Source organism: Sorex araneus, chromosome 5 (genome assembly GCF_027595985.1).
Source record: "Sorex araneus isolate mSorAra2 chromosome 5, mSorAra2.pri, whole genome shotgun sequence".
Classification (NCBI taxonomy): domain Eukaryota; kingdom Metazoa; phylum Chordata; class Mammalia; order Eulipotyphla; family Soricidae; genus Sorex; species Sorex araneus.
In genome coordinates this window covers 193,517,357-193,542,722 of record NC_073306.1, presented here as the reverse complement: position 1 = coordinate 193,542,722, position 25,366 = coordinate 193,517,357, and the positions used below count along the sequence as shown (strand labels likewise).

The window sequence follows — 25,366 nt, the reverse complement described above, 5'->3', positions numbered from 1 at the left end:
TTGCATCTGAGGCCTGAAGCTGCTCTCTCTCACAGGCAGGACCCCTCATTTTTTTTTCCCAGAAAGAAGCTGAAGGGCCTGGATTCATTCCTCCTCTGACAAAAAATACTTTTCTGGTTTGATTTTTTATTTTGAAATTTGCTTGTTAATTATTCACTACCGTTTAGATTGCTAAATATGTCATTCCAAGAAGAAAATAAAAGGGAAATCAAATTATTCTGTGTTCTATGTTATTGGGTAACATTGGGTTGTCCTTGGTCCTCCCTCAGGTTTATTAAGCTACTCTCAGTACAGTGCCCCTGAGGCACACCCGTTTCTGTCAGGCACTAATAATTCTATACTGCTTTTTTTTTTTCCTTCATATCACTTACATGGTTTAGCAATGTTCTTTCTGTATAGAAACAGGAAGACAGTTGATGCTATGCTTTGCAACATGGGAATTAATTGACTCCAAAATATATTTACTCCTGGACATTCACATTTACTTGACTTAGGCCACAGATGCCCTTAGTTCCTAGCACTCCAAAAGCAGGGTCCTGACGAAGGGACTGGATGGACCCAGGGCAAGCTCTAAGCTAACCTGGCATAGTCGGAGAAAGAGGAAGACTAGATGACGATGATGACTGGAAGTAGAGGACTGTGCATCTAGGATGAGACAGGGAAGAAGATATAACAAAGTGGAGCGTTTCAAGGTCTATGAGGAGACTAGGATGATGGAACAATGATGACGGGGACTATGACCAGAACTATGACTATGCTTGTGCAGTATGGGGAGAGATCGCACTAGGCTGGGGAGGAGAGAGGTATAAACTGACTGCCCACCAGACTGGGGTTGGGCCCTGTTTCTCCGTTCCCTTGTCTGTCCATCATCTGCTGTTGCCATGGGCCGGCCTGGGGAGGGGGCTCTCAGTCACTGAAAGCTCGCATCCAAAGTGTCCCACCTAATACCTCCCAGACCTTTTCTTTTGGAACTCACAATATGTATTGAGGTATATATATACACAGTGACCAAACTCATTGAAGTTTCTAGAGAGTTCAATATTCCACTCTGTCTAACGTTCATAGACTTAAAGAAGGCCTTCAATTCTGTTGAGACTGAAGTAGTCATCGAAGAACTAGCCAAACAGGGCTTGCAAACAGTACATCAAGATCCTCCTTGAGACTGTATTATGGATTCACCACCAGGATCTCACCATTCTACAAGGAAGTGATCATTGACGTGAAGAGAGAGGTTCAGCAGGGCAATACCATTTCACTGAAACACTTCAGTTCCACGCTTGAGAACGCCATGCAATGACTGGAATGGAACAGAATGAGAGTGAAGCTAGACGGTCGGCAACTATACTGCTTCGCTGATGACATTGTTCTCATAAGGCCAAACATTAGCCAAGCGGCACAAATGCTGGCCGACTTCGACCGCGAGTGTGGAAAGTTCAGACTGCAGCTTAACCTCAACAAGACAATGCTCATGAAAAATGAACTAGTCCCTGATGCTAGTTCGTGGAACAATACTCCACTTGCTCTCAATGAAACAAACATCTTCGAATGTAGCAGGTATGTGTATGTGGGTCGAGAACGCAACATGAGGAACAACTTGGTGCCAGAACTTTGCAGGAGGAAGAGAGAAGAGTGTAATGCCTTCAAGAGCATTGAAGAAGTGGTAATGAGGACGAAGGACCTCCGACTCTGGGCACATCTTTTAGACTCCACTGTTCTTCCTGCACTAACATATGCCGTAGAGACCTGGGCCCTACACAAACAGGATGAGAATGCTATTCAGGTATCCCAAAGAGGAATCGAAAGAGCTATGCTAGGAGTATCACGTCTCACTCAAGTGAGAGAAGGAATTCAGAGTTCTGACTTCCATTGACAGTCAAGAATCAGGCATGCTGTCTTGTTTGCCAAGACTTCAGAAATCAGATTGGCCGGACATGTAATTTAATTTAGAGATAACCATTCTGTAATTTAATTTGGACTAGAGATGTTACCGACTGGATTCCACGGGATGTCAAAAGACTACGTGGCCGCCCACCAACAAGATGATCAGACTTCTATGTCAAAATCCTGAATGAATAGTTTGAGGTTCTTCCTGTTCCTGGAGCGAGCAGATATCATTGGGCTATACTAGCATGTGACAGGGGCAAACGGAGACATTACTGGCTCCCGCTTGAGCAAATCAAAGATCAACAGGAAGACAAGTGATACAAGTGACAAGTGATAAAATAATGTACATGCTTCTGTGAGTGGTTACCAATGATGCTTGGCATGTGTGTGTTTCTGTGAGTGTAAAGAAAAAAGATTTGTTCAAAAGACATTTAGCGACTTGATGGGGAAAAAAGGAAATATATCTGCTCAAGAGAAAACATGGATGCTGCCCCAGGAAGGGAAATGATGCAATTTCTAACATAAATCTTCCTGGACTTAGTTACTAAAATACTAAAATACAGTAATCCCAAACCCTCTTCATATCTCTTCATTCTCAGCAATGGAAAACTAATTATCAAATGCTTCCTTTTCAGCAGGGCTGTTTTCTGGAGGGAAACTCCAACAACAATAGGGAGTTTTATGTTGAAATATGGAATATAATCAAGGTAAAGAGAAAGTTAAGTGAAATTTATCAGCTGCGCAAGCGGAGATAGGAGTGTGAGGGGATGGGAGGTAAACTGGGGTTTTTGGTGGTGGAATATGTGCACTGGTGAAGGGACGGGTGTTGGAGCATTGTAAAACTAAAACATAAGCCTGAAAGCATTGTAACTTTCCACATGGTGATTCAATAAAATGAATAATTTTTTTTTAAAAAAAGAGAGAACATGGATTCTCTAGAATACAAAAACCAGAGAAAAAAGTTTGAAAAAAATGATTCTCCATAGATATAAAACATTAAATATGTGTTCTTATATAGTACAATTTATACATTGCCTTTTAAATTGATTGTATTTAATGTTTTAACCCAACTTATAACTTTAAACTAGCTTTCTCTCAAGCAAATATCTACTTCAAATATGCATCTTACAGCACTGACAATGAGAACACTTACATGCCACAAAAATTCTCTACAAATAAATAAAAATTTTACCTAGATAATTTAAATAAAGACACTTCAAAAACCTATTGAAAAATTCACAGAAAAAAAGTAAGAAAGAGCTATAAGTTATAGAACAAATTTTAACAGAGGCCAGAAAGACATTTGTGGGGTGCTGCTACACATAAGATGAACCAATTCGATCCCATCACAACATGTGAGTCCCAAGTCTATCAGGATTAATTCTTCAGCACAGTCAAGAGTGAGCTCTAAGAACTTCATGTAAGTCACCCTAAAACACATGAATGTAACTATATACAATGAAATACAAATGTTTAAGTATAATATTTCCCATTTCTACTAGGAAGCCCTGAATCTACTTTGCGTATCAGCTTATTACCTTATGATAATTTCTGTAACACAATTTTATAAAACATAGTCTTCTTATTTTAGCTTCTTTCAGATAACCTAGATCCTTTATTTTTCTAGAAATGGTCTTTTAGCTGAAACAAAAGGTTAGTGCATTATAGTCATACTGCCTTTATCCATCATTCATCATTCATCATTGGAATGCATCCACATAGGATATGAACATTGAAAAACATGTTTTTATTCACTGGTGTTGTATTATCATAGGGGCACAACAGTTGTGTTCAAGATTTGTCACTGAACCTGTGCTCTAGCAGAAATTTGACGACCCTCAATATTACTAGGGGTCAAACCCAGCTAAGCTGGGGGATGACAGACACCTTGCCTGCTGTCTGGTTTCTTTCATCTGCAATATGTGTTCTCATGTGTACAGGGAAGCCACAATTGGTAATTCTCACTCTGCTTCTCTGCTGTTTTCTCCTCACTCAACCCAGAGTAAAGACTTGTGTCTTCAGGTGGTACTAGTTGACATGGCAGCCATACAGAGGGGAGAGAGTACTTTGGGGGTTTTACACTGAAGTTATAAAGCCAGCCACTATGTACCCACGACTTGAGATGGGGACTGAAATATTCTGCTACTTGCAAGGCAGTCAAGGATAAATCCCAGACTTTGACACAGTGTGTCGAATCAGGAGGCTTATAGTCTTGTTCCAGAAAGCTCTGGGGCTTAAAGAATCCGAGTTACCCTCTGCCTCCTGGGAATGTGTGACTTGAGCTGTGACCAGGCTGCCCATCAGTGACTTTCCACTCTCAGAGATGCTGAGCACTCTCTCCAGCTGGCTTTGGTCAAGGAAACGGACAAAACTCTCTTCCCAGTTGGGATTTTCTTATTTGAGGGATTAGAAACACTCTCACTTCACAGCCTCTCTCCCATCAAGACCCTGCCTCCACAACTTCTTCATCTACTCTGTGTTGGCTCCTGCCCGCTTCCAGGTTTTTGTAAGGTAAATAGTATTACAATAAACATATTTGTGTACATACCAAAGCAGTCCTTGGCAAACTTTGATTACATACATAGCTATGGAATCCTGTGATTTAGAAATATTTATACCTTTCATAGTTTTCACCCCTTTAGGTCCAATTCATATTAATAAAATAGAGGTGGTCCTATTGCCCACATCTCTTTCATCTGTCCTTTTGATATAAACTACTCATAAAGGCCTGCTCTTAATTGAGAGATGAGGTTTCATAGTCTTTAACTTGCATTTCATTTATAATAAGATCTGATGTGCAATATTTTTCTGTGCACTTTGACCTTTTTATATCTCAAATTTGGAGGGGGCATATGAAAAGAAAACTGTGTTGTTCAGGGAACTCTTATGGATTTGTCCTGGGACTTATATTGTACCTGAGGTTAACCAGAGCCAAAGGAATAATACAGTGAAATTGGACATATGATTTTCTTGCAGTCAACCCGGGTTCTAGCCACAGCATCTCCTCTGGTCCACCTAGCATTGACAAACGTAACTTTTCAGTGCCAATCTAGGAGTGGCCCCCTAGAACTTCAGGTGCATCCCAAAACAAGAACAAACACAAAACCCCAGAGAACACCTGGCCAACTAGATGTAGTGCCAAGAAACAAACCCGAGTCAGTTTCTTGCAAGACCAGTCACTTGTCTACTGCAATATCTCATGGCAACTCTACAGTGCTTATAAAAACAAAGCAAACAAGTTCTCAAAGCATCACTTTTCAGACATTCTTATTGAAGTAGAAAACAGCTTTTGCTTGAATTAATGTATCGTTTTTAAAATTTACTTATTTATTAATTAGTGAATCACTGTGAGGTACAGTTACAAATTTACACATTTTTGTGCTTATGTTTCTTCATACAATGTTTGAGAACCCATCCCCCCACCAGTGCCCATTCCCCACCACCAATAGCCCAGTATCCCTCCCAACCCCGAATCTCATCTCCCCCCACACCACCTGGCTCTGTGGCAGGGTGTTCCCTTTTGTTCTCTCTCTCCAATTGGGTGTTGTGGTTTGCAATAGGGGTGTTGAGTGGCCATTGTGTTCAATCTCTAGTCTACTTTCAGCACAAATTAGTGTGTCTTGAAATGGTACAGTGTCATCTCACTACCACTACCATTAACAGTCTCACAAAAATATGTAATGGTGGTACATTGCAAACTAGGTCATTTCTTTATTTCTTCATTTCTTTATAATCTTCCGAGATATTGAATACATTTACTCACAAACCAGGTCATCTAGACTTTGAATTTTCTATTCACTTGAAATGTGCTGATTGAGAAAATTATGTGCATCTTGTAATTTCTTTGGAAATAAGTTATACTTCAACTTTCTTATTGATTTATTCTTTGGACAAGAAGAATATAAGCAAAGTGACCCGAAAAAGTCATTTTCAAAAAAGCCTCACTTTCTGCCATAATGTCTATGAAATGGATATCAACTCTTCTCCTGCTAGAGCTGGGTTGTTACATTGGTTGTGGGAGTTGTGGAAAAGTGCTGGTGTGGCCCACGGAATACAGCCACTGGATCAACATAAAGACGATCCTCGAAGAACTCGTCCAGAGAGGTCATGAGGTGGTTGTTCTGACATCTTCAGCTTCCATTCTTGTAGATCCCAACAAAACATCCACTATGAAGTTTGAGATTTACCCAACATCTTTCTCTAAGGATGATTTTGAGGGTATTTTCAAGAAATTCATTAATTCATGGACATATGATATGCCAAAACAATCATTTTTCGCATATTATTCAAAAATGCAAGATGTGATTTTGGAATATATGAATGTAGTTGAAAAGCTTTGTAAAGATGCAGTTTTCAACAAGAAACTAATGAAAAAGCTACAGGAATCAAGATTTGATGTCGTTCTTGCAGATGCCGTTGGACCTTGTGGGGAACTTCTAGCAGAAATATTCAAAATTCCTTTAGTGTACAGTCTCCGCATCACTATGGGCTCAACATTTGAAAAGTATGCCGGAGGACTGCCACTCCCACCTTCCTATGTGCCTGCTACTTTTTCAGAATTAAGTGACCGGATGACATTCATGGAGAGAGTGAAAAATATGATGTATGTGCTATATTTTGACTTTTGGAGCCAGACATTAAATGAGAAGAAATGGGATCAGTTTTATAGTGAAGTACTAGGTAAGTCAGTTTTCCCTTGCTTATAAGATGTCTTACATATCATAATACACGGGAAAATGACTTTTATCACTGTAAGCTCTTAAAAATTCAGATTTTTACAAACTAATTGCATGTCATAAAATGTCTGTCATTCTCACTATTATTTTAGAAAGACTTAGAGCTTAAGATAAATTTTAGACCTCTATGATCTAGAGTTACTATAGAACTTTCTAGATAAACATACAAAATAACTTTAAAACCTATAACTGTCAATGTATTTAAATGTCCATTCTTATCATTTGTTTGCAGTAGGCTTTTCAATTTAGAACATACTGAGTAAAGACATATAGGCTTCAGCAAAATTTAAAACTCATTTCAGCAATAAAACTATTTTATTTTGAAACAAACGTTAAGTAAATTGAAGAGTGCATTCTTGGATAGAACCACATTCTCATTCCTGAATCTGGGTTAAAACTCCTCATATAACTTAGAGGACTCTCAATCTTGAGAAGGATAAAGATAATCAACTCCTAAAGACCGCATGACCCATTAAGTCTTGTTCTTTGTTAGCTCACAATTTCAGGGCATACTCTTTCAAGTCCCATAAGCAGCACATTTTATTTATTTGACTTGAGTTCACAAACATCAGTGTCTAGGGTTTATTCCTGAGCATGGGTCCAGGGATTTTTCCATGAGATTTTCAAGGGGTTAAAATATATGGGATTGCAGGGATAGAATTGATTGTGTGTGTTCAAAACAAGTGCCTTACCTGCTATATATCTCTGGTCTTGACTCATAAACATTTTTAAAAGGAGATTTATTGAGAGTCTTTTGAAATATCTTTTTTTTCTGTTTTATCCTATCTAAAGATGTGTAAAACACATGCTTAGAACACGTAAGTTATATACATACTTTTTTGTTGCATCACAAGTATACATTTGATGGTAGATGACAAGATAAAAAAGAAAATTTGCATTATCAAACCACAGGTAATGTTGTACCTTTGACTCCATTATATAACCATGGCAGAAAATTTCTTGGACTATTCATTCCTTATTTTTATTACCTACACATTTATGAATTACTTTGCTTTGTTTTGTTATCTTTCAGGAAGACCCGTGAAGATATACGAATTAATGGGGAAAGCTGATTTCTGGCTCATTAGAACATATTGGGATTTTCAGTTTCCTCACCCAATCTTACCAAATTTTGAGTTTGTTGGAGGACTTCACTGCAAACCTGCCATGCCCTTGCCTAAGGTAACCTGGTCCTGTTTACTTTGAATTTCATCATTAGAAATCAAGCTAGCAGGAGAGCTTATTTTTAAAAAAATTCTTAAATTAATTGAAACACAAAGCAAACTTTGCTTTTCTCTTTAATATTTTTTAAAAAAAACTGAATTTGACGCTACCTATAACCATTTGGGTGACTATTTTCAGTCATTCACCAAGTCCTTAGTAATCTCATACCAATGTTTCTAGAACATGCCTTTTAGCATTATATGGGATATAAAAGAATACATGGGGTAAAGTACACAATATATATGAATACATATATATAAATATGTATAAAGACTTTTCATTGTGCTATAATATACAAGTTTAATAATTTCTCTATGTTCAAAAACTGCTCATCACATAATAATGGCAAGAAGATAAATTTGTGACCACATAGTATGAGATGATTCCTGATGGAAAGAAAAAAATCTAAATGGTCTAAAGTGAAATCATTCCTTTTATTTCCTGGCTTTTGGGGTCACACCAGTGAAGCTCAAGAGTTAATCCCAGCTCTGCACTCAGGAATTACTCCTGGTGGTGCTCAGGGGACCATATGGGATACTGGGGATCGAACCTGGGTCAGCCACATGCAAGGCAAATGGTTTCCCCACAGCACTATCATTCCGGACCTAAAACTATTCCTTTAAGATATAATTTAAAATCAGTATCCATTACCAAATTATTTTATAATATTTTAAGACATGGTCTATATCATATTGACAGCAACATCAAACTAAAGATAGTCTTCAAAATACTATTTCCTTAAAAAAGAGTTAATATATAAAATTCTATTAGCCTTAAAGCATATTCCTGATGGTTTGAGTCAAATATTGCATGAAAGTTTCTCTCTTTTAATTATCTAACACATGCCTCATTGATTTGTTAGTTTGCTTCTTTGTGAACCCAGAGATGGTGTATTTTGGACCTTGAAGAGATAAGGGTCTCTAGATGGTGCATGCATTCAGGCACAAGCACAAAACACTTGGGGGAGCAGACAGCAAGGATAGGCATGAGTTGTTTGTCTAGCTTCAAACTCTTGGACCACATTTGATTATCATCTTCTGAGAAATGTCTGGAATAGCTCTGAATAAAGAGCCAACAGAAATCTCTGAATGAAACCCCTGATCACCACTGGTTGGGGTTGGCATTGGTTCAAAAGCCCACGCCAAACATGCAGAAGCAAGTCGGGCTGGCCATTTGCCAACAAGAGAATATATCTGGTCTTGAAAATGACCGAGAATTCACTGGCATAAACATACAGGGGTGAAAGAATTAGGTCCGAATTCCAGATCCCCTTTTGTGGAGAGACTAAGTTCACACACGATAATGCAAAAGCAAAGGAACTTTATTACTAGCTCGAACTAGGGTCCAAGTCTCACCCAACACAGTGGAGTCTGGACAAGGACCCTGACTCCAATCACAAGCAGTCTTGATGAAGTCACACACAACTCCTGTGCTTAGAGAGCTTACAGGCAGCTTCCTGAAGCTGTGTTTCAAGGTTAGCAGGCTGAGGGGGGTTTGAGCACGAGTATTCCGTTTCCACTAGGTGGCGATGGTTGCAGAGAAATCCAGCAGCAGTAAGAGGAAATTAGAGCTTCAGTCTGATAAAAATTGAATGCACTACAAAACTTGCACACAGAGAGAATCACAAACTCTGAAACTATGTGAGGACACATTTTAATGGGAACCTGTATAATCCCCAGGTGGCCAGGAAAGGCCCTGACAGCTCTCCCCCTTGCCGCCCAGGTTGGGGGTGGTCCCTTGCTCCTCCCCCATCCAGGGTGGCCCAGGCCATTGGGCAGATGGAGGAGGAAACAACCAGGGGCAACCTGGTTGTTGATAAGTTGTCGTTTATTCAATCTCTAATCATGCGCCAGTTCCAGTCTCTCTGAGTCCCCTGTTCTAGTCTCACATTGTGCCTCATTCCCGTCTACTCCCACTCATCTCTCCACACTGCATCTTGCTCTCTCGTCCCTCCAACTCTCTTGTCTCTCTGACTCCCTCACACTGGAGCTAGATGCTATGCCCAGTCCAACAGCAAAATCAACATAAGAAAGCCCTTCCTTTGCTCACTGCCAAAACACCATTAAGGTGTTTTTCTCCTTTCCTCAGTCCAATAACTGAATTAACATCTTAATTAACATCTTAATTCTACTTCTTCATATTCTTTAATTTTGTATGGACACAGTAAGAGATATATTGATGCTTGTAGGGTGGCTTTCCTGGGAACATCTTTGCATAGACTCAGACTACAGTGCTCAGGCCAGATTAATCTTTCCTAACCTTAGCAGGGTCCGAATCTAGTTATTGCTTTTTGGATCATGATACCATCTGTCCATGACCAAGCTCTTAACTTATAGTTAAGCATCATGGCACTTTGGCGAGCCCATTTCAGTGCCAGGATAACACATAGCTCACTGCTTCCTTGGATCCATCCAATACCGCATCGGGATCTGCTCTAGGGTGCTAGGAAGTAAGGACAACTGAGGTTAAGGTCGAGAGAACAGATGCCTGGGAGGTAAATATCACTGTGAGTTCATTAACACCCAAGTTACAAACGCATAGCATTTACTGTTTTCTTGTGTCCATACAAAAAGGACATTGCTCTGTATTAATTATGCAAAGGACTTAAGGAGAACAGAAAAACAATATTTACAAGTTAACAGAGCACAAGGAAAGAAGTTACAAATAAATACAGAGGAATGGGAGCACTGTGATGGGAGTAACCCAATAAACTTCCTGTGGCAAGGTGGAAAAGAGAAAACCCCTTTACCCTACAGGAGCCCTTTACTGAATCCTTCAGGGAGGAGAAATGTAGGAAATGTTTTGTGCTTAACACTGGGACTTACTTGCTATTAGTCAGATGAAGGACTGGAGCAATAGAACAGTGCTAGGGCATTCGGCTTACACTCGGCTGACCTGTGTTTGATTCCACCACCCCTCTCAGAGAGCCCCGAAAGCTACTCAGAGGATCAGGCCCACACAGCAGAGCCTGGCAAGCTCCCCATGGCGTGCTCAATATGCCAAGAGCAGTAACAAGTCTCAAAATGGAGACGTTACTGGTGCCCCCTCGAGCAAATAGATGAGCAATGGGATGACAATGACAGTGACAGTGACGGCAGTCAGATGATCTTTGGCAGAGGCTGATCTGCTTTTTTGCCAGACACAGCAGAAACTTAATACTTTTCTCATACTTCAAAGACAGCTCACCTATTTTTCTTGAATAGGTGAGCTGTGTTCAGCTACTTACTGTAAATAATTTCATTGGAATGAAATATAGAAAAAAGGTTTAAGCAGTTCACCAGGATTTCTACAATCAATAACTCCAAACCTCTTTATACCCCTAAAATCTCTTCCTCTCATTTGAGCTGGAGGGCCAGGGAATAGGAAGAGTGAAATGAAAGTATTGCTCTGTGTTTTACAGATTTTAGAAAAATCCATTTAATTTAAAAAAATAAAATAAAGTTCTACATATTATTTACACAATAAAGGGGAATATAGTTAGCACCCCTAGACGGAATATATTTAGAGCCTTCCCTATCACCAGAAATGTTATGTGATTCCTGCTTAATGAAAACGGTTTACATACGTCTTTAAATATTAAAACAGAAGGGGCAGATGATGCAGCACAGAGGCAGAGGTGAATGCTTTGCATGCACGCACGGACCCTGGGTCAATCACCAACAACACTTAATTCTGAAACATCTCTGGGGGCAGCCCTCCAGGATCCTGAGCATCTCCTGCTGATTCCCTGAAGTCCTTATGAGCACAGCTGGGGCGGTTCATGTACTCTTCACACTGCAGAGCACTTCCAGACGCCCTTGCATTGAACAGTTGGCCACATTGGCCAAAGATCATTCTGAAGAGATCCTGGTCTCCTCAGCATCACTTGAGAGAACATGCCCTGCCAAGGGGAAACTTTAACTCTCTTTGACTCAGTGATTTTTGTTCCTGTGCCCATACCTAACAACAAAAGCTCATTCATTAAAAATATATATATATGCACGCCTATATTCACGGCTGCTTTATTCGTGATACTCATTTTCAGGAAAGTGTGTGATGACAACAAAACCTTGAAAATTGTCAACATAAGTGAGATTGTCGTGTGGTGAATGAGAATGGAGGAACAAACTTAATGTGGCACTGGGGAAGTGGTAGAAGTTCTCAGGCACTTTGACAAAAGAGGAAGGGCAGCAACCTTGTATGCTTAAAAGCATAAATGCAGTGCTGTAATTATGCTAAATCAATCAGAAAGAAAATGTCTACAATGTTAATCACGTGTGCATTTAGCAATAATTTTAAATATATCTTTTGCTCTAATAAAAACATTAAAATGTTTTATTTGTGCACTTTTCTGTAGAACACCTTTAAATATCGTGTGTGTGTGTGTGTGTGTGTGTGTGTTGCCGGGTTTGAACAAAGAGGCTCACACCCTCATTCCAAGAGCTCTATCCCTGAGCCACCACTCTGGCCCAATAATGTATGACATGGTCTTGCTACCCATGAAGGAGAAAATTCTTTCTTCCTAGGAAATGGAAGAGTTTGTCCAGAGCTCTGGAGAAAATGGCATTGTGGTGTTTACTCTGGGGTCAATGGTCAGTGACATGCCTGAAGAGAGAGCCAATGTGATTGCATCAGCCCTCGCCCAGATTCCACAAAAGGTTAGAATCAAGAAAAAGTGTTAATGATGTGTCTGTTAAGTTTGTAATTGTTTGCAAATTTCTGTTTTACAAAAGTTTCATAAATTTATATGGCCTAGAATTGGGATTGTAGATACATACATACAACTGTAAATATAAATGATAACGTCTGTCTTATCCAATTAATTCAATACAAAATTCATATGTCAGTTGCTAAAGTAAAACAAAGGGTACTGCTGAAGACCAGTAAAAATGCAGTAACATCCAGAGAGAATAAAATATACTTAAGGGAAACAATATGATCATTATTACATTAGTAATTTGTGTAGATACATAAAGACCAAATTCTACCCTGTCATTTGTACTGGGTAGAATTGGTACTCTTGCACAGTATATAAATATGAGTAAACACTGAAAATATTATCAGAAAATAATTGAATGGTAACTTTAGTCAGGAATCTATAAAGCAAAATGGCCTCCTGTAATATGTGCCTGTATGGTAACATAAACTCCTTCTCTATGATTTTGAAATGAAGCTATTCAATTTCTTTTCAGTATGCAGTTCAAAGTACTATCTGGATTAGCAAACTCCCTCCAAACTCCAAAAACACTCACAATGGTTTTGAACCAGAGAAAGGAAGTGTGAATACAATAAGAAGCCAACAGGAAATGAGGCTTGTGTGAGAAAATTATGATACACTCTAGATTATCAAAATTCCTAATAACTTAATTTCTGTCAGATAGAATCAGATAGAATGCACCTACAATATCTGGCTAAGAATCACTATATATTCACTTATATAGTTCTTTTTAATCTCTCTGTTCATTTTATTGCTGAGGATCTGGAGTGAACATATGAGAGAAAGTAGAGATGGACAATTTCTACATTCTAATTTCAATAGTGAGGATTACTAGGTAACGCCCACATCCGAATATTTCGTACTCATTACAGAGAAAGTTTCTGTACATATGACAGAAACACACAGTGAACATTTTTGCTGCATTGCAGTGGTGCTACCGGCCAGTGGAAAACAATTCTCACAATCTTTCATTTTTTTCACTATCCACTCCACATTTTCGGAGCCAATACTCCTCAATATGTCAACAATTGTCAACTCTAAAAATTGTAATGTATCAGTGTGCATATATAAAAAATTACTTCCTGAATATTTTTATGGGTCTGATATTAGAGGAGAACCGATAGCTAATATAGTTTCTAAAATTTATATATGCATGTTTATAATATATCATTGATAAAAATATTGTTAATTCTAACTAGCAATTGATTTTATGTTGATAATAAAATAAAACAGATCTGACACTTGGATATAAGTAAAATATTTTATCTGAAAAATTAATTTAAAAATCAAATAATAATGAATGGTCAGTTATAATAGTTGTAAAGAAATATATATGTACCTTAATAATTTTATACTACCTCATTAAATTTTGGAAGTCTGAAATTTTATAAATGCATTGTTGATTATTTTAATCACATTGCTTATTGTGTCAATGTAAAACATATGATACTTATATTTTTTGGAATATAAAGTAAGTACTGTGCCTGTATTTCTATTATAATAGTGTCCTAGCAGCATTTACTCTAAATGCTTCTTTGTCTATTGACATACCTCTGTAGAAGAATTGTAAATGTAACTAAATCATCTTTTGTGGTCTTAACAATGAAACATGCAAATAAAACATTTAAAGTTTAACTAGTAGATTGACATGTTTTTCTTAATGTTTATAGGTTCTCTGGAGGTTTGAGGGCAAGAAGCCTGAAACTTTAGGGGCCAATACTCAGTTGTACAAATGGATCCCCCAGAACGACCTTCTTGGTAAGATTCTGGAACACGCACACTGAAATGAGATTACATCCTACTCAAGTGACATCCATTCACAAGAAATGAAAATTACCAAGCCTAGCAACAAAATTCAATCGATAAAATGTAGCTACCATTTCTCGGGCTGCTGCCCCACGCACAGGTGTGCACCATTCTCCATGACCATATCTTTGCTTCCCATCCCAGGTTGGTCAAGGACCCCAGCTCCCCTCCCTGCACCCAAGCCTTCAAACCCAGAGCCCTCCCCACCTCTGCTTCCTGAGCCCATGGGCAATGCCACTGTTCTCCAGGGCTTTGTCTTTGCTACCCGTCCCAAGTGTGTGACCCCCTACAGCCAGCACCCCACCTACCTGCAGTAGGGGACGTGGCCTCTGCAGAAGTGGGCATGGTCTTTTTTGTGGCCCTGTTATTTTCCCCTTTCCTGGCACTCTGGACTCACCTCTTGATCTCCATCACCTAATTCTCTGGAGAATATCCTGGCCATCTCAAACACATTAGGCCAATAGTCCAGTAGCCTATTCCTACACACCATAGTACTGGCATCACAAAAAACTCTACAAGTCTAATATGAAAGAACACATCCTCCAAGCTTTACTAGAGACCTCACATAAGCCACTGAGGTACCCTGAGAGGAAGGTGAAACTCTAGAAGGAGGAAAAGGTGGCCACCATCGACCAAGCTCATCCAGTACTCTTTCTCACAACTAGAGCGGAAGACTGATAGTGAACTGGAAGGTCCCACCACCCTACTACTACAAAAGCATGAAGAAACGGCAAAAATCCCTACCACGAGGAGATCATGAAAAGGGTCCAGATGCCTTAATAAGCATTACCCACAAATACAATCTCTTCCAATAAAGAACTCAGAGATGTAATGTTGAAAATGTTCAGTGAACTCAAAGAAATGTTTCAATAGACAGTCAGTAAATTAAAAAAGAACATGACAGAAACAATGGCACAGTCAGGAAAATACAAGAAAAAATTAGAGTAGAAAAAAAAGGTACAAAACGAACTGTCACGAATAAAGGACTCTGGAGATGAAATTAAAAACTCAGTGGGCGCCCTCAATAATAGAATAGCTACAGCCGAATACAGAATCAGTGAGCTTGACGGAAGCTTACAGGCAACAAGAAGCAATGGGGAAAGACCTCAAAATAGCTCTTAGTGAATCATAGACTTAAGGGATGATTTCAAGAACAACACTAGAATCATCGGAGTACTAGAAAGAAAGGGAGATAATCCCAATGTAAAAGCCAGAGTTAAAAATATCATGGCTGAAAAGCTCCCAGAGCTGAAAAATTCAGGTATCCAGATCCAATGAGCACTAAGAGTGTCAGCTAAAAGAGACCCTAATAAAAAGACTCTAATAAAAAGACCCTAATAAAAAGACATTGCACACCCAGCATGATGGATGCCACAGATAGAGACACAATATTGCAAACAGTAACGTGAAAGAAGGAAATCACATACAAAGGAGCACCCCTTAGACTTACTGCAGACCTATCAGAGGAAACTCTCCAGCACGAAGACAATCGTGGGATATAGTGAAAAAACTCAATGAAATGATGGCCTCACCAAGAATAGTTTATCTGGCTAAAAAGTCACTCAAACTTGCAGAAATGAGGTTACATAGCCAAAATCTGGGGAAAAAAACAAGTGCCAGAGAACAGATGACTGGGTAAAGAACTTTGGTACATCTACACAATGGAATACTATGCCGCTGTTAGAAAAGATGAAGTCATGAAATTTGCTTATAGGTGGATCAACATGGAAAGTATCATGTTAAGTGAAATGAGTCAGAAAGAGAAGGACAGACATAGAAAGATTGCATTCATTTGCGGAATATAAAGTAATAAAATGGGAGACTAACATCAAAGAAAGCAGAGATAAGTACACCATGAGGATTACTCCACAGCTTAGAAGCTGGCCACACATGCTGGGGCAAAAGGCAGTTGAGTTAGAGATGGGGCCACCAAGTAAAGGGTGCTAGGAGGCCCCACTCGGGATGCGTCATGCTGGCTGAAAGTAGACTATATACCGAACATGATGGCCACTCAATACCTCCATTGCTAACCACAAAACCGAAAAGGATAGAGGGAGCAAAAGGGAATACCCTGCCACAGAGGCAGAATGGGGTGGATATTACACTATAAATATTACAATATAAAATGCACTGTAACTGTAGCACTGTAATCCGTTTATTCATCGATTTGCTTGAGCAGGCACCAGTAACATCGCGGTTGTGAGACTTGTTGTTACTGTTTTGGCATATCAAATATTCCACGGGTAGCTTGCCAGGCTTTCACATGCAGGGAGGATACTCGGTAGCTTGTCGAGCTCTCCAAGATGAACAGAGGAATTAAACCGGGGTCGGCCATATACAAGGCAAATGCCCTACCCGCTGTGCTATCGTTCTGGTCCAGTAACACTAATACAGGCTTTAAAATTATTACAATAAATACAATAATTATGATAATTACAATATAGAATAGAATATTACAATATAGAAGTCTCCCTAGTGCATTTCTGAAAATCACGATGACATGACTGCATTAACTTCACCATGAAATTCACCTCATCATTCTTTCCATTGTTTTATTACTCTGAAGTTAAATTTACTCTCCTGTCATCATCATTTCTAGGTGTTTTCAGTTACAGAAAATGTTTTCTCTTAATTAGTTCATCAGGAAAATTTGTTTTCATTTCTGATACAAAATACTCAGTGTTCTTTGCCTATTTCTCTAGAAGAACTAAAGTATACTGGTTCTGAGATCCAAAAACATTTATTTTCATTAGACTATGTTTTCTAGAGTATAATGATTATATCAGTTCCTTAATTTGCCACTTCAGTTTAGTAAATCAGTTTCCTAAAATTTACTCGATTTTAGGTCATCCCAAAACCAAAGCTTTCATCACTCATGGTGGGACCAACGGTATCTATGAGGCAATTTACCACGGGGTGCCTATGGTGGGCATTCCCCTGTTTGCGGATCAGCCCGATAACATCGCTCATATGCAGGCCAAGGGAGCAGCTGTCAGGGTGGACTTTGAAACAATGTCAAGCTCAGATTTGCTCAATGCATTGAAGACAGTCATCAATGATCCTTCGTGAGTATCACAATATTTTAACAAATATTATCGATGCATAGGGACTTTGGTCAATGTATATTTTGATGCCATTTAGACGATTAGATGTGCAATGAATAAGATGATTAAGTCCATCTCATTAATATATCAACCATTTACTTAATAGTAGTTTTCACCCATTAAGTTATAATGCAACAGATTACCATAAAGCTTGCAGCTTAAGCCATGTAAAGATTTATAAGAAATTGAAAAATATTCCTAGTGCCATAGAAATCTCAGAAGTTGAGAATGAAGAGCTTAAATTTCCATAACTACTTCTAGTCAGAGTCAAATTCTGAAATGTATATACGGTCCATCATAATAAATAACATCTAATGGTTTGCTTACATAATAGTGTTTTCCTAATACAGAGAGTTACTTGATAACATTTACCTAAAGTATATATTTTAAATAACTGCAGCATGTTAAAGGGTTTTGAAAACCTTATAATATTAAAATGTAAGACATTAAAAAATTCTCCCAAACTTGGGGTCGGCAAGAAATCGTGGTGAGTAGGAGTCTTGTTTGCACACAGCTGACTTGGTTCTAATCTCCAGAATCCCATACATGGTTCCCTGAGCGTTGGCAAGAGCAATTCATTTCCAAGCTCAGAGTAGGAGTAAGCCCTGAGCACTCCGGGCTGTCTGAAAAATGAACAAAACAAACACACAAAGAATATTTTACACACACTGTAGGATACTTAGCACTATCCCACTCTAATCAAACATCAATCTATAGTCTATGTTTATCAGTTATTCAAATATGAACATTTCATAAGAATGAAATCATGTCACATATATAGTCATACACGTAGCTTTCTTCATGTAACATAATATACTTTATTGCTTCATTCTGGAGTGATAGCACAGCAGGTGGGGCGTTTGCCTTGCATGCGGCCAACACTGGTTTGATTCCTCCATCCCTCTCTGAGAGTCCGGCAAGCTACCGAGAGTATCTCGCCCGCATAATAGAGCCTGACAAGCTCTTCGTGGTTTATTCAATATGCAAAAAAAACAGTAACAATTATCACAATGGAGATGTTACTGGTGCCCGCTCGAGCAATTTGATGAACAATGGGACAACAGTGCTACTTGCTACTTGTTACTTATTGCTTCATTCATGTGATAATTTTGTACAGCTGAAAAGTAGCTTTTGGCTTGGCTATCTCATATAACTTATCCATTAATCGTACACAAACTTTTCTTTTCTTCCACTATGACTTTCATGAACATTTTCTTTTTTTTTTATTAGATTATTTTTAATTAGAGAGTCATCGTGAGGGTACAGTTACAGATCCATACATCTTTGTGCTCATGCTTCCCCCATACAAAGTTCAATAACCCATCCCTTCACCAGTGCCCATTCTCCACCACCCGTAAACCCAACATCCCTCCCCCCCTCCCCAGTCCCGTCTCCCCCCACCCCACCCTGCCACTATGGCAGGGAATTCCCTTTTGTTCTCTCTCTCTGATTAGGTGTTGTGGTTTGCAATAGAGGTGTTGAGTGGCCATTGTGTTCAGTCTCTAGTCTGTATTCCGCCCGCCTCACCCTTCCCCCACATGACCTCCAACCACATTTTACTTGGTGGTCCCTTCCCTGAGTTACCCAGAATGAGAGACCAGCCTCCAAGCCATGGAAACAATCTCCTGGTACTTATTTCTACTATTATTGGGCGTTAGTCTTATAGTCTATTATTCTATATTCCACAGATGAGTGCAATCTTTCTATGTCTGTCTCTCTCTTTCTGACTCATTTCACTTAGCATGATACTTTCCATGTTGATCCACTTATATGCAAACGTCATGACCTCATTTTTTCTAACAGCTGCATAGTATTCCATTGTATAGATGTACCAGAGTTTCTTCAACCAGTCATCTGTTCTAGGGCACTCGGGTTTTTTCCAGATTCTGCCTATTGTAAACAGTGCTGCGGTGAACATATAAGTGCATATGTCACTTCGACTATACTTTTTGGCTTTTCTGGGATATATTCCCAGCAGTGGTATTGCTGGGTCAAATGGGAGCTCAACCTCTAGTTTTTTGAGAATCGTCCATACTGTTTTCCAAATGGGCTGAACTAGCCGGCATTCCCACCAGCAGTGTAGAAGGGTCCCTTTCTCCCCACATCCTCTCCAACAGCGGTTGCTTTTGTTCTATTGGATGTGTGCTAGTCTCTGTGGTGTGAGGTGGTATCTCATGGTTGTTTTGATCTGCATCTCTCTGACGACTAGTGATGTAGAGCACTTTTTCATGTGCCTTTTGGCCATTCGTATCTCTTCCTTGGTAAAGTTTCTGTTCATTTCTTCGCCCCATTTTTTGATGGGGTTGGATGTTTTCTTCTTGTAGAGTTCAACCAGTGCTTTATATACCTTGATATCAACCCCTTATCTGATGGGTATTATATAAATATCCTTTCCCATTCTGTAGATAGTCTTTGTATTCTGGTCACTATATCTTTTGCGGTGCAGAAGCTTTTTAGTTTAATGTAGTCCCATTTGTTGATCTCTGTTTCTACTAGATTGCTTAGTTCCGTGTCATCTTTGAAGATACCTTTATCTTCAATATCGTGGAGAGTTTTGCCGACCTTGTCTTCAATGTACCTTATAGTTTGTGGTCTGATGTTGAGGTCTTTAATCCATTTTGATCTGACTTTTGTGCATGGTGTCAGGTCGAGTTCTAAGCCCATTTTTTTGCATGTGATTGTCCAGTTGTGCCAGCACCATTTGTTAAAGAGACTTTCCTTGCTCCACTTCACATCTCTTGCTCCTTTATCAAAGATTAGATGATCATACATTTGAGGTTGTGTGTGGGGATATTCCACCCTGTTCCATTGGTCTGCAGCTCTGCCTTTGTTCCAGTCCCATGCTGTTTTAATTGTTACCGCTTTGTAGTAGAGTTTAAGGTTGGGGAGGGTGATGCCTCCCATCATCTTTTTCCCAAGAATTGTTTTAGCTATCCGTGGGCGTTTATTGTTCCATATAAATTTCAGGATTGCTTGCTCCGCTTCTTTGAAGAATGCCATGGGTATCCCTATAGGGATCGCGTTAAATCTGTATAATGCTTTTGGGAGTATTGCCATTTTGACAATGTTTATTCTCCCTATACATGAGCAGGGGATATGTTTCCATTTCCTCATGTCCTCTTTTATTTCATGGAGTAGAGTTATATAGTTTTCTTTGTAGAGGTCCTTTACTTCTTTAGTTAAGCTGATTCCAAGATATTTGATTTTCTGGGGCACAATTTTGAATGGGATTGCTTTTTTCATGTCCCTTTCCTCTGTCTCATTGTTTGCATATAGGAAGGCCATTTCATGAACATTTTCGTGCATTTATTTCTTGTTCAATAAGTGATTTAATTTCTCTGGGCATATTTCTGAGAGCAGTTTTCCTTGGATGTATGGTAACGTTTACAACAAAATGTCAATCGGAAATCCAGAGTGTTTCTGACATTCTAAAGGTTAGTTTGAGATTTCTCCACTCCGTAACCACAGTGTTTCTTCATAGGTCTTTATATTAGCATAATCCAAGTACGCATATATTGGTCTCCAGTTGTAGTACTGATTCAATTTTTTACATCATTTACTAGATATTACTAAATATTACTAAACGTCTTTTCATTTGATTGAGGCATCATATACTGTCCTCAGAATAAATACATATTCCAAATTTTTACAAACTTCAAACCCAGTATTTGTTCTTAATAGTGAGCATCAAAATTTGAATCTGGGGGCTGGAGCGAAAGCACAGGAGTAGAGTGGTTGCCTTGCACGTGGCCAACCTGGAATCAATTCCCAGCATTCCATATGGTCCCCCAGCACCACCAGGAGTGATTCCTGAGTGCAGAGCCAGGGGTAATCCCTGAGCATCGCTGATTGTGACCCAAAAATCCAAAAACAAAAACAAAACAAAACAAAAAATCTTCGATCTTTACAATGAAGTAATTACAGAGTCCATATATGATTTTAAAGAATTTTTCCATTGTGAGCAAGTTGATAATTATACTCTATCCATAAACGCAGATGTGCTTTTATGGATGAAAACATAAAGGCTAAGGTTTTTCTAACCTTAAAGGAATATAATGTGGTGAATTTGTAATTTTTTTATTCAATATCCATCAATTTGAAATGTATTTCTATTCTCATATTATTGCTGCAACAGAAAAATTCTTGAAAACTTATTTTCTGGAATAAAGTTTTAATTATTTAAAATGTTAAGGAAACAAGGACTAGTACTAAAAAACATAAAGAAGATTGGCGATACCAAGAGAACTACAAACGTATTGTATGTTTAAATCGGCAAGTACTTTCATTAAATCTTTCTAGAATAAATTCCATAAAAATTCCAAAACTGCCACAGTGGAATCTTAAAATACACTTATATGCAATTGGTAATACATAGTCTAAATATGAGCACATACATATTTAAAGAATCATACAAAATATTGTTTTGTACTTTCTGTAGAGTATCCATCAATTTAAGATGCATTTCAAAGTAGAGCTAAAGTGGAAAATTATCAACTTCAGAATCACTGTAGAACAATGTTACACTACACAAATCTAGAACGCCTTAGGCAAGAATTATTGTATCACTGAATCACTGGAATCCCATTGCTCATCAATTTGCTGGAGCGGGCACCAGTAACTAATCCATTGTGTGACTTGTTACTGTTTTGGGCATGTCGAATACACCACGGGTAGCCTGCCAGGCTCTGCTGTGCGGGAGGGATATTCTCGGTAGATTGCCAGGCTATCTGAGAGGGAAGGAGGAATCCAACTCGAGTCAGCAGGTGCAAGGCAAACGCCCTACCCACTGTACTATTGCACCAGCCCAGCAGGAATAGTTACTAAAATAAATGCAAATATTTCATAATGGCAACTAATCTACTTCATAAGATACACTTATATCTGGTAACAATAGAAAAACTGCTCAAAAGATAAAATCAACGTAAAATCATTAGTCATAAGAGAAAACTTTAATGAATTCTCAGTAGCATAAGATTTGCCAGAATCATGAAATTGTCCTAAAATTTTTGCAAAATAGAGAATGTAATCTATATGATATAAAGTAGTTGAGAACCTAATTTGTTTCAAAAACTGATACATGGGCAATAGTTAATTTTCTCAATATATTGCAAGTATATGTACATTTAAATCAGAAGTTCCCAAACTCGTGTGGCTTACCATCCACTTCTCAGAGGGAAATTACTCAGCACCCCTCTTAAAATATACCTGCCTATGCTCATCAACAGGAAATGGCCCTCAGTGCTTCTCTTGCTACTGAAACTTTCAAAGACACCTAGGGATAGGAGTGAGTGAAGTGGGGACAACGGGCATAATAACAAGTTTAGGAAATATCATCAACGGTAATAATGAAGTTTTACTCACATGAATATCAATGCTGCAATTCCCTTTATTTGGCATATAGGCAAGAAAAATAAATGTAAACCTAAACTTGTGTGGAATAAAATTTAACAACTTTGGTTCAAACACACAAAACACTTTTTGATGCACAAAAGTATGTGTTCATGTCACAAAGGAAAATATATGCTATTTTATGCAAGTAAAATGAAATATAAAAGTAAATAAAGAGCATGGTATATACAAAGAGCACAATTGAGTTTGTACTATAGAATCAACAAGAGAATACAAGCAAACCTATGCTGTTAAACGCTATTAGAACAATCAAGTCCTATAATATTAGTGATTAAAAAGGTTCAACATAAGGATGTGCTTAACAGTACCTCGTAGTTTTAGCATTATAGTCACTTCCAGTAACTTTCTAACTCTCTTTGAGATTATCATCCTTTAATTAGAACATGCGCACTTGTTCTTTTGTTCATCTTTCATACCTGGAGTATTCATGTGTGAATCTGTAGAACAAAGAAACAAAGAAGCACTTGTGTTGCATAAGTGGAGAACAAGGGTGAAGGTGAGGCCCTGGGTTCAATGCCAGCACTAGATGGAATCCCGGGTACCACTTGGAGTGATGCCCCAGCACCAAGTCTAGAGTACCACAAAGCACACAGGGTGTGAGTTCCACTCTTCACTAAATAGCCACAACAAAGTAATTACTGGTTCCAGGACAGATAATAAATGTGCAAGGACAAAAAAGTAAATACATAAGGTCTAGTGAAGAGTCTTCTCATGCATATTGACATCATTCACCTCTAAATGTATACTTCGAGAAGATTACTTAAAAATTTATTTCCTCTGTGGCAGATCTAGCTTCAATAAGAGTGTATACAATTTCTTCTACGAAGAGAGTTTTAATATTTATTTTATACTCCTTATTCATTGTAAAATTGTTGTAGGTTGAAAAATTCCTGTTAAACACTAAACTGCCAGTGAAGGCCACCCAATACACTGCTGCATCCATAATCCTATGACATCAGCTCATTATAGGGGTGACACTTAAAATCCCTCAAGGGAACACTTCAGCAATCTCACTTCTCTCAATGTGCCCTTTGGGGCTCTTCCTTAGGTATAAGGAGAATGCCATGAAACTAAGGGCAATTCAACGAGATCAGCCAGTGAAGCCTCTGGACAGGGCGGCCTTCTGGATCGAGTTCGTCATGCGCCACAAAGGAGCCAAACACCTGCGGCCCGCCTCCCACGGCCTCACCCTGCTCCAGTACCACTCTCTGGACGTGATCGGCTTCCTGCTGGCCTGCGTGGCAGCTGCCCTGTGGCTCATCACCAAATGCTGCCTGTGCTGTTGCCGGCTGTTTTCTAAAGCAGGGAAGAAGGAAAAGAGGCACTAGTTGCATGTGAGGCCCAAAGCTGCTCTCTCTCATAGATAGGACCCCTCTGGTTTTTTCCCAGAAAGAAGCTGAAGGGTCTGGATTTGTTTCTTCTCTGACAAAAATTGCTCTTCAGAATTATTTTCTTATTTTAAAATCTGTTTATCAATAATTTAGTATCAGCTAGAGTTCTAAATATGTCATTCCAAGTAGGAAAATAAAATGTACTTTACGTGTAATATGAATTGAGTTATTTATATAATTCAATTTGTTTTAACTTTTCAGAATTAATTTTCATTATTTCATAAACCAGACTCTGTATCAGGCTGTTTTCACTCGGGGCACCCCAGAGGGGGCCAGGTGAGAACCCTCCTCACCCCAAGGGACCCAGCCCCAGCAGTTGACCTCCACTACCCAACACATTATAAGACACTTCCTAGCCATTCTCCATAATTTCCACACCATATTTGATGGAGTTCAGACAGTAGGCAAAAATTATAGTCTCACATATATCAAGAATCACGAAATCCCATTGACCGTCAAGTTCTTGGGTGGTCTCTATAACCTCTACATTCGTCCTATCCCTGAGATTTTAGAAGCCTCTCTCTTTTTGGTCTTCCCAATGATGCCGCATTGGAGGCTCTTTCAGGGTCTGGGGAGTGAGATTCAGCTGGTTACTGGCTTTGACATATAGATACACCTTGGGAAGCTTGCGAGGCTGTCCCATGTGGGCAGGAAGCTCTCAGTAGCTTGCGAGTTACTCCCAGAGGGAAAAGTAGGTTATAAGGTATCGCGCGGCCGCAAGGCGGCCACACGCTTCTGGGAGCTTGCTTTTAAGTCTCTGGATGTTGGCCATTGATGGGATTATACACACCTGGGTTCCTCTGCTGGTACCTTCATGTGTTCGGCTTGTCCAAAAGTGTGGAGAGGGGACTTGAGCATGGCTTTGGCTAGGTTCTGGTGGTTTTCTGCCACCAAGAGCTCTGCTCGGGGTGGGGAGAGAAGCTGGACCCCATCCCCTAAAAGGGGCCTCAGGGAAGACAGCCAGGTATGTGGGCAAGAAACTCTCTGACCTCACATATATATAAAATAAATGTGTATGTATATATATACATACACACATATATAAAATATATATACATATATATGTATATATATACACACATATATTTTATATATGTATATCTATATACATATACA

The 25,366-nt window shown here is 39.0% G+C and overlaps 1 protein-coding gene across 1 annotated transcript; it reads left to right on the top strand.

Moving 5' to 3' along the window:
• The first annotated feature begins 5,840 nt into the window (after window positions 1-5,840).
• LOC129405051 (UDP-glucuronosyltransferase 2B31-like) lies at window positions 5,841-24,187 on the top strand. The gene is made up of 6 exons (XM_055140008.1): window positions 5,841-6,564; window positions 7,654-7,802; window positions 12,350-12,481; window positions 14,211-14,298; window positions 17,192-17,411; window positions 23,908-24,187. The coding sequence occupies exons 1-6, from the start codon at window positions 5,841-5,843 to the stop codon at window positions 24,185-24,187; spliced, it is 1,593 nt and encodes a 530-aa protein (XP_054995983.1).
• Window positions 24,188-25,366: the final 1,179 nt, after the last annotated feature.

Excerpts from the sequence above, each read along its gene's own strand:
- LOC129405051 (XM_055140008.1), top strand. The coding sequence starts at position 5,841 with ATGTCTATGAAATGGATATCAACTCTTCTCCTGCTAGAGCTGGGTTGT. Across the intron at positions 7,803-12,349 it reads CTGCCATGCCCTTGCCTAAG|GAAATGGAAGAGTTTGTCCA; the intron begins GTAACCTGGTCC and ends CTTTCTTCCTAG. Across the intron at positions 14,299-17,191 it reads CCCCCAGAACGACCTTCTTG|GTCATCCCAAAACCAAAGCT; the intron begins GTAAGATTCTGG and ends ACTCGATTTTAG.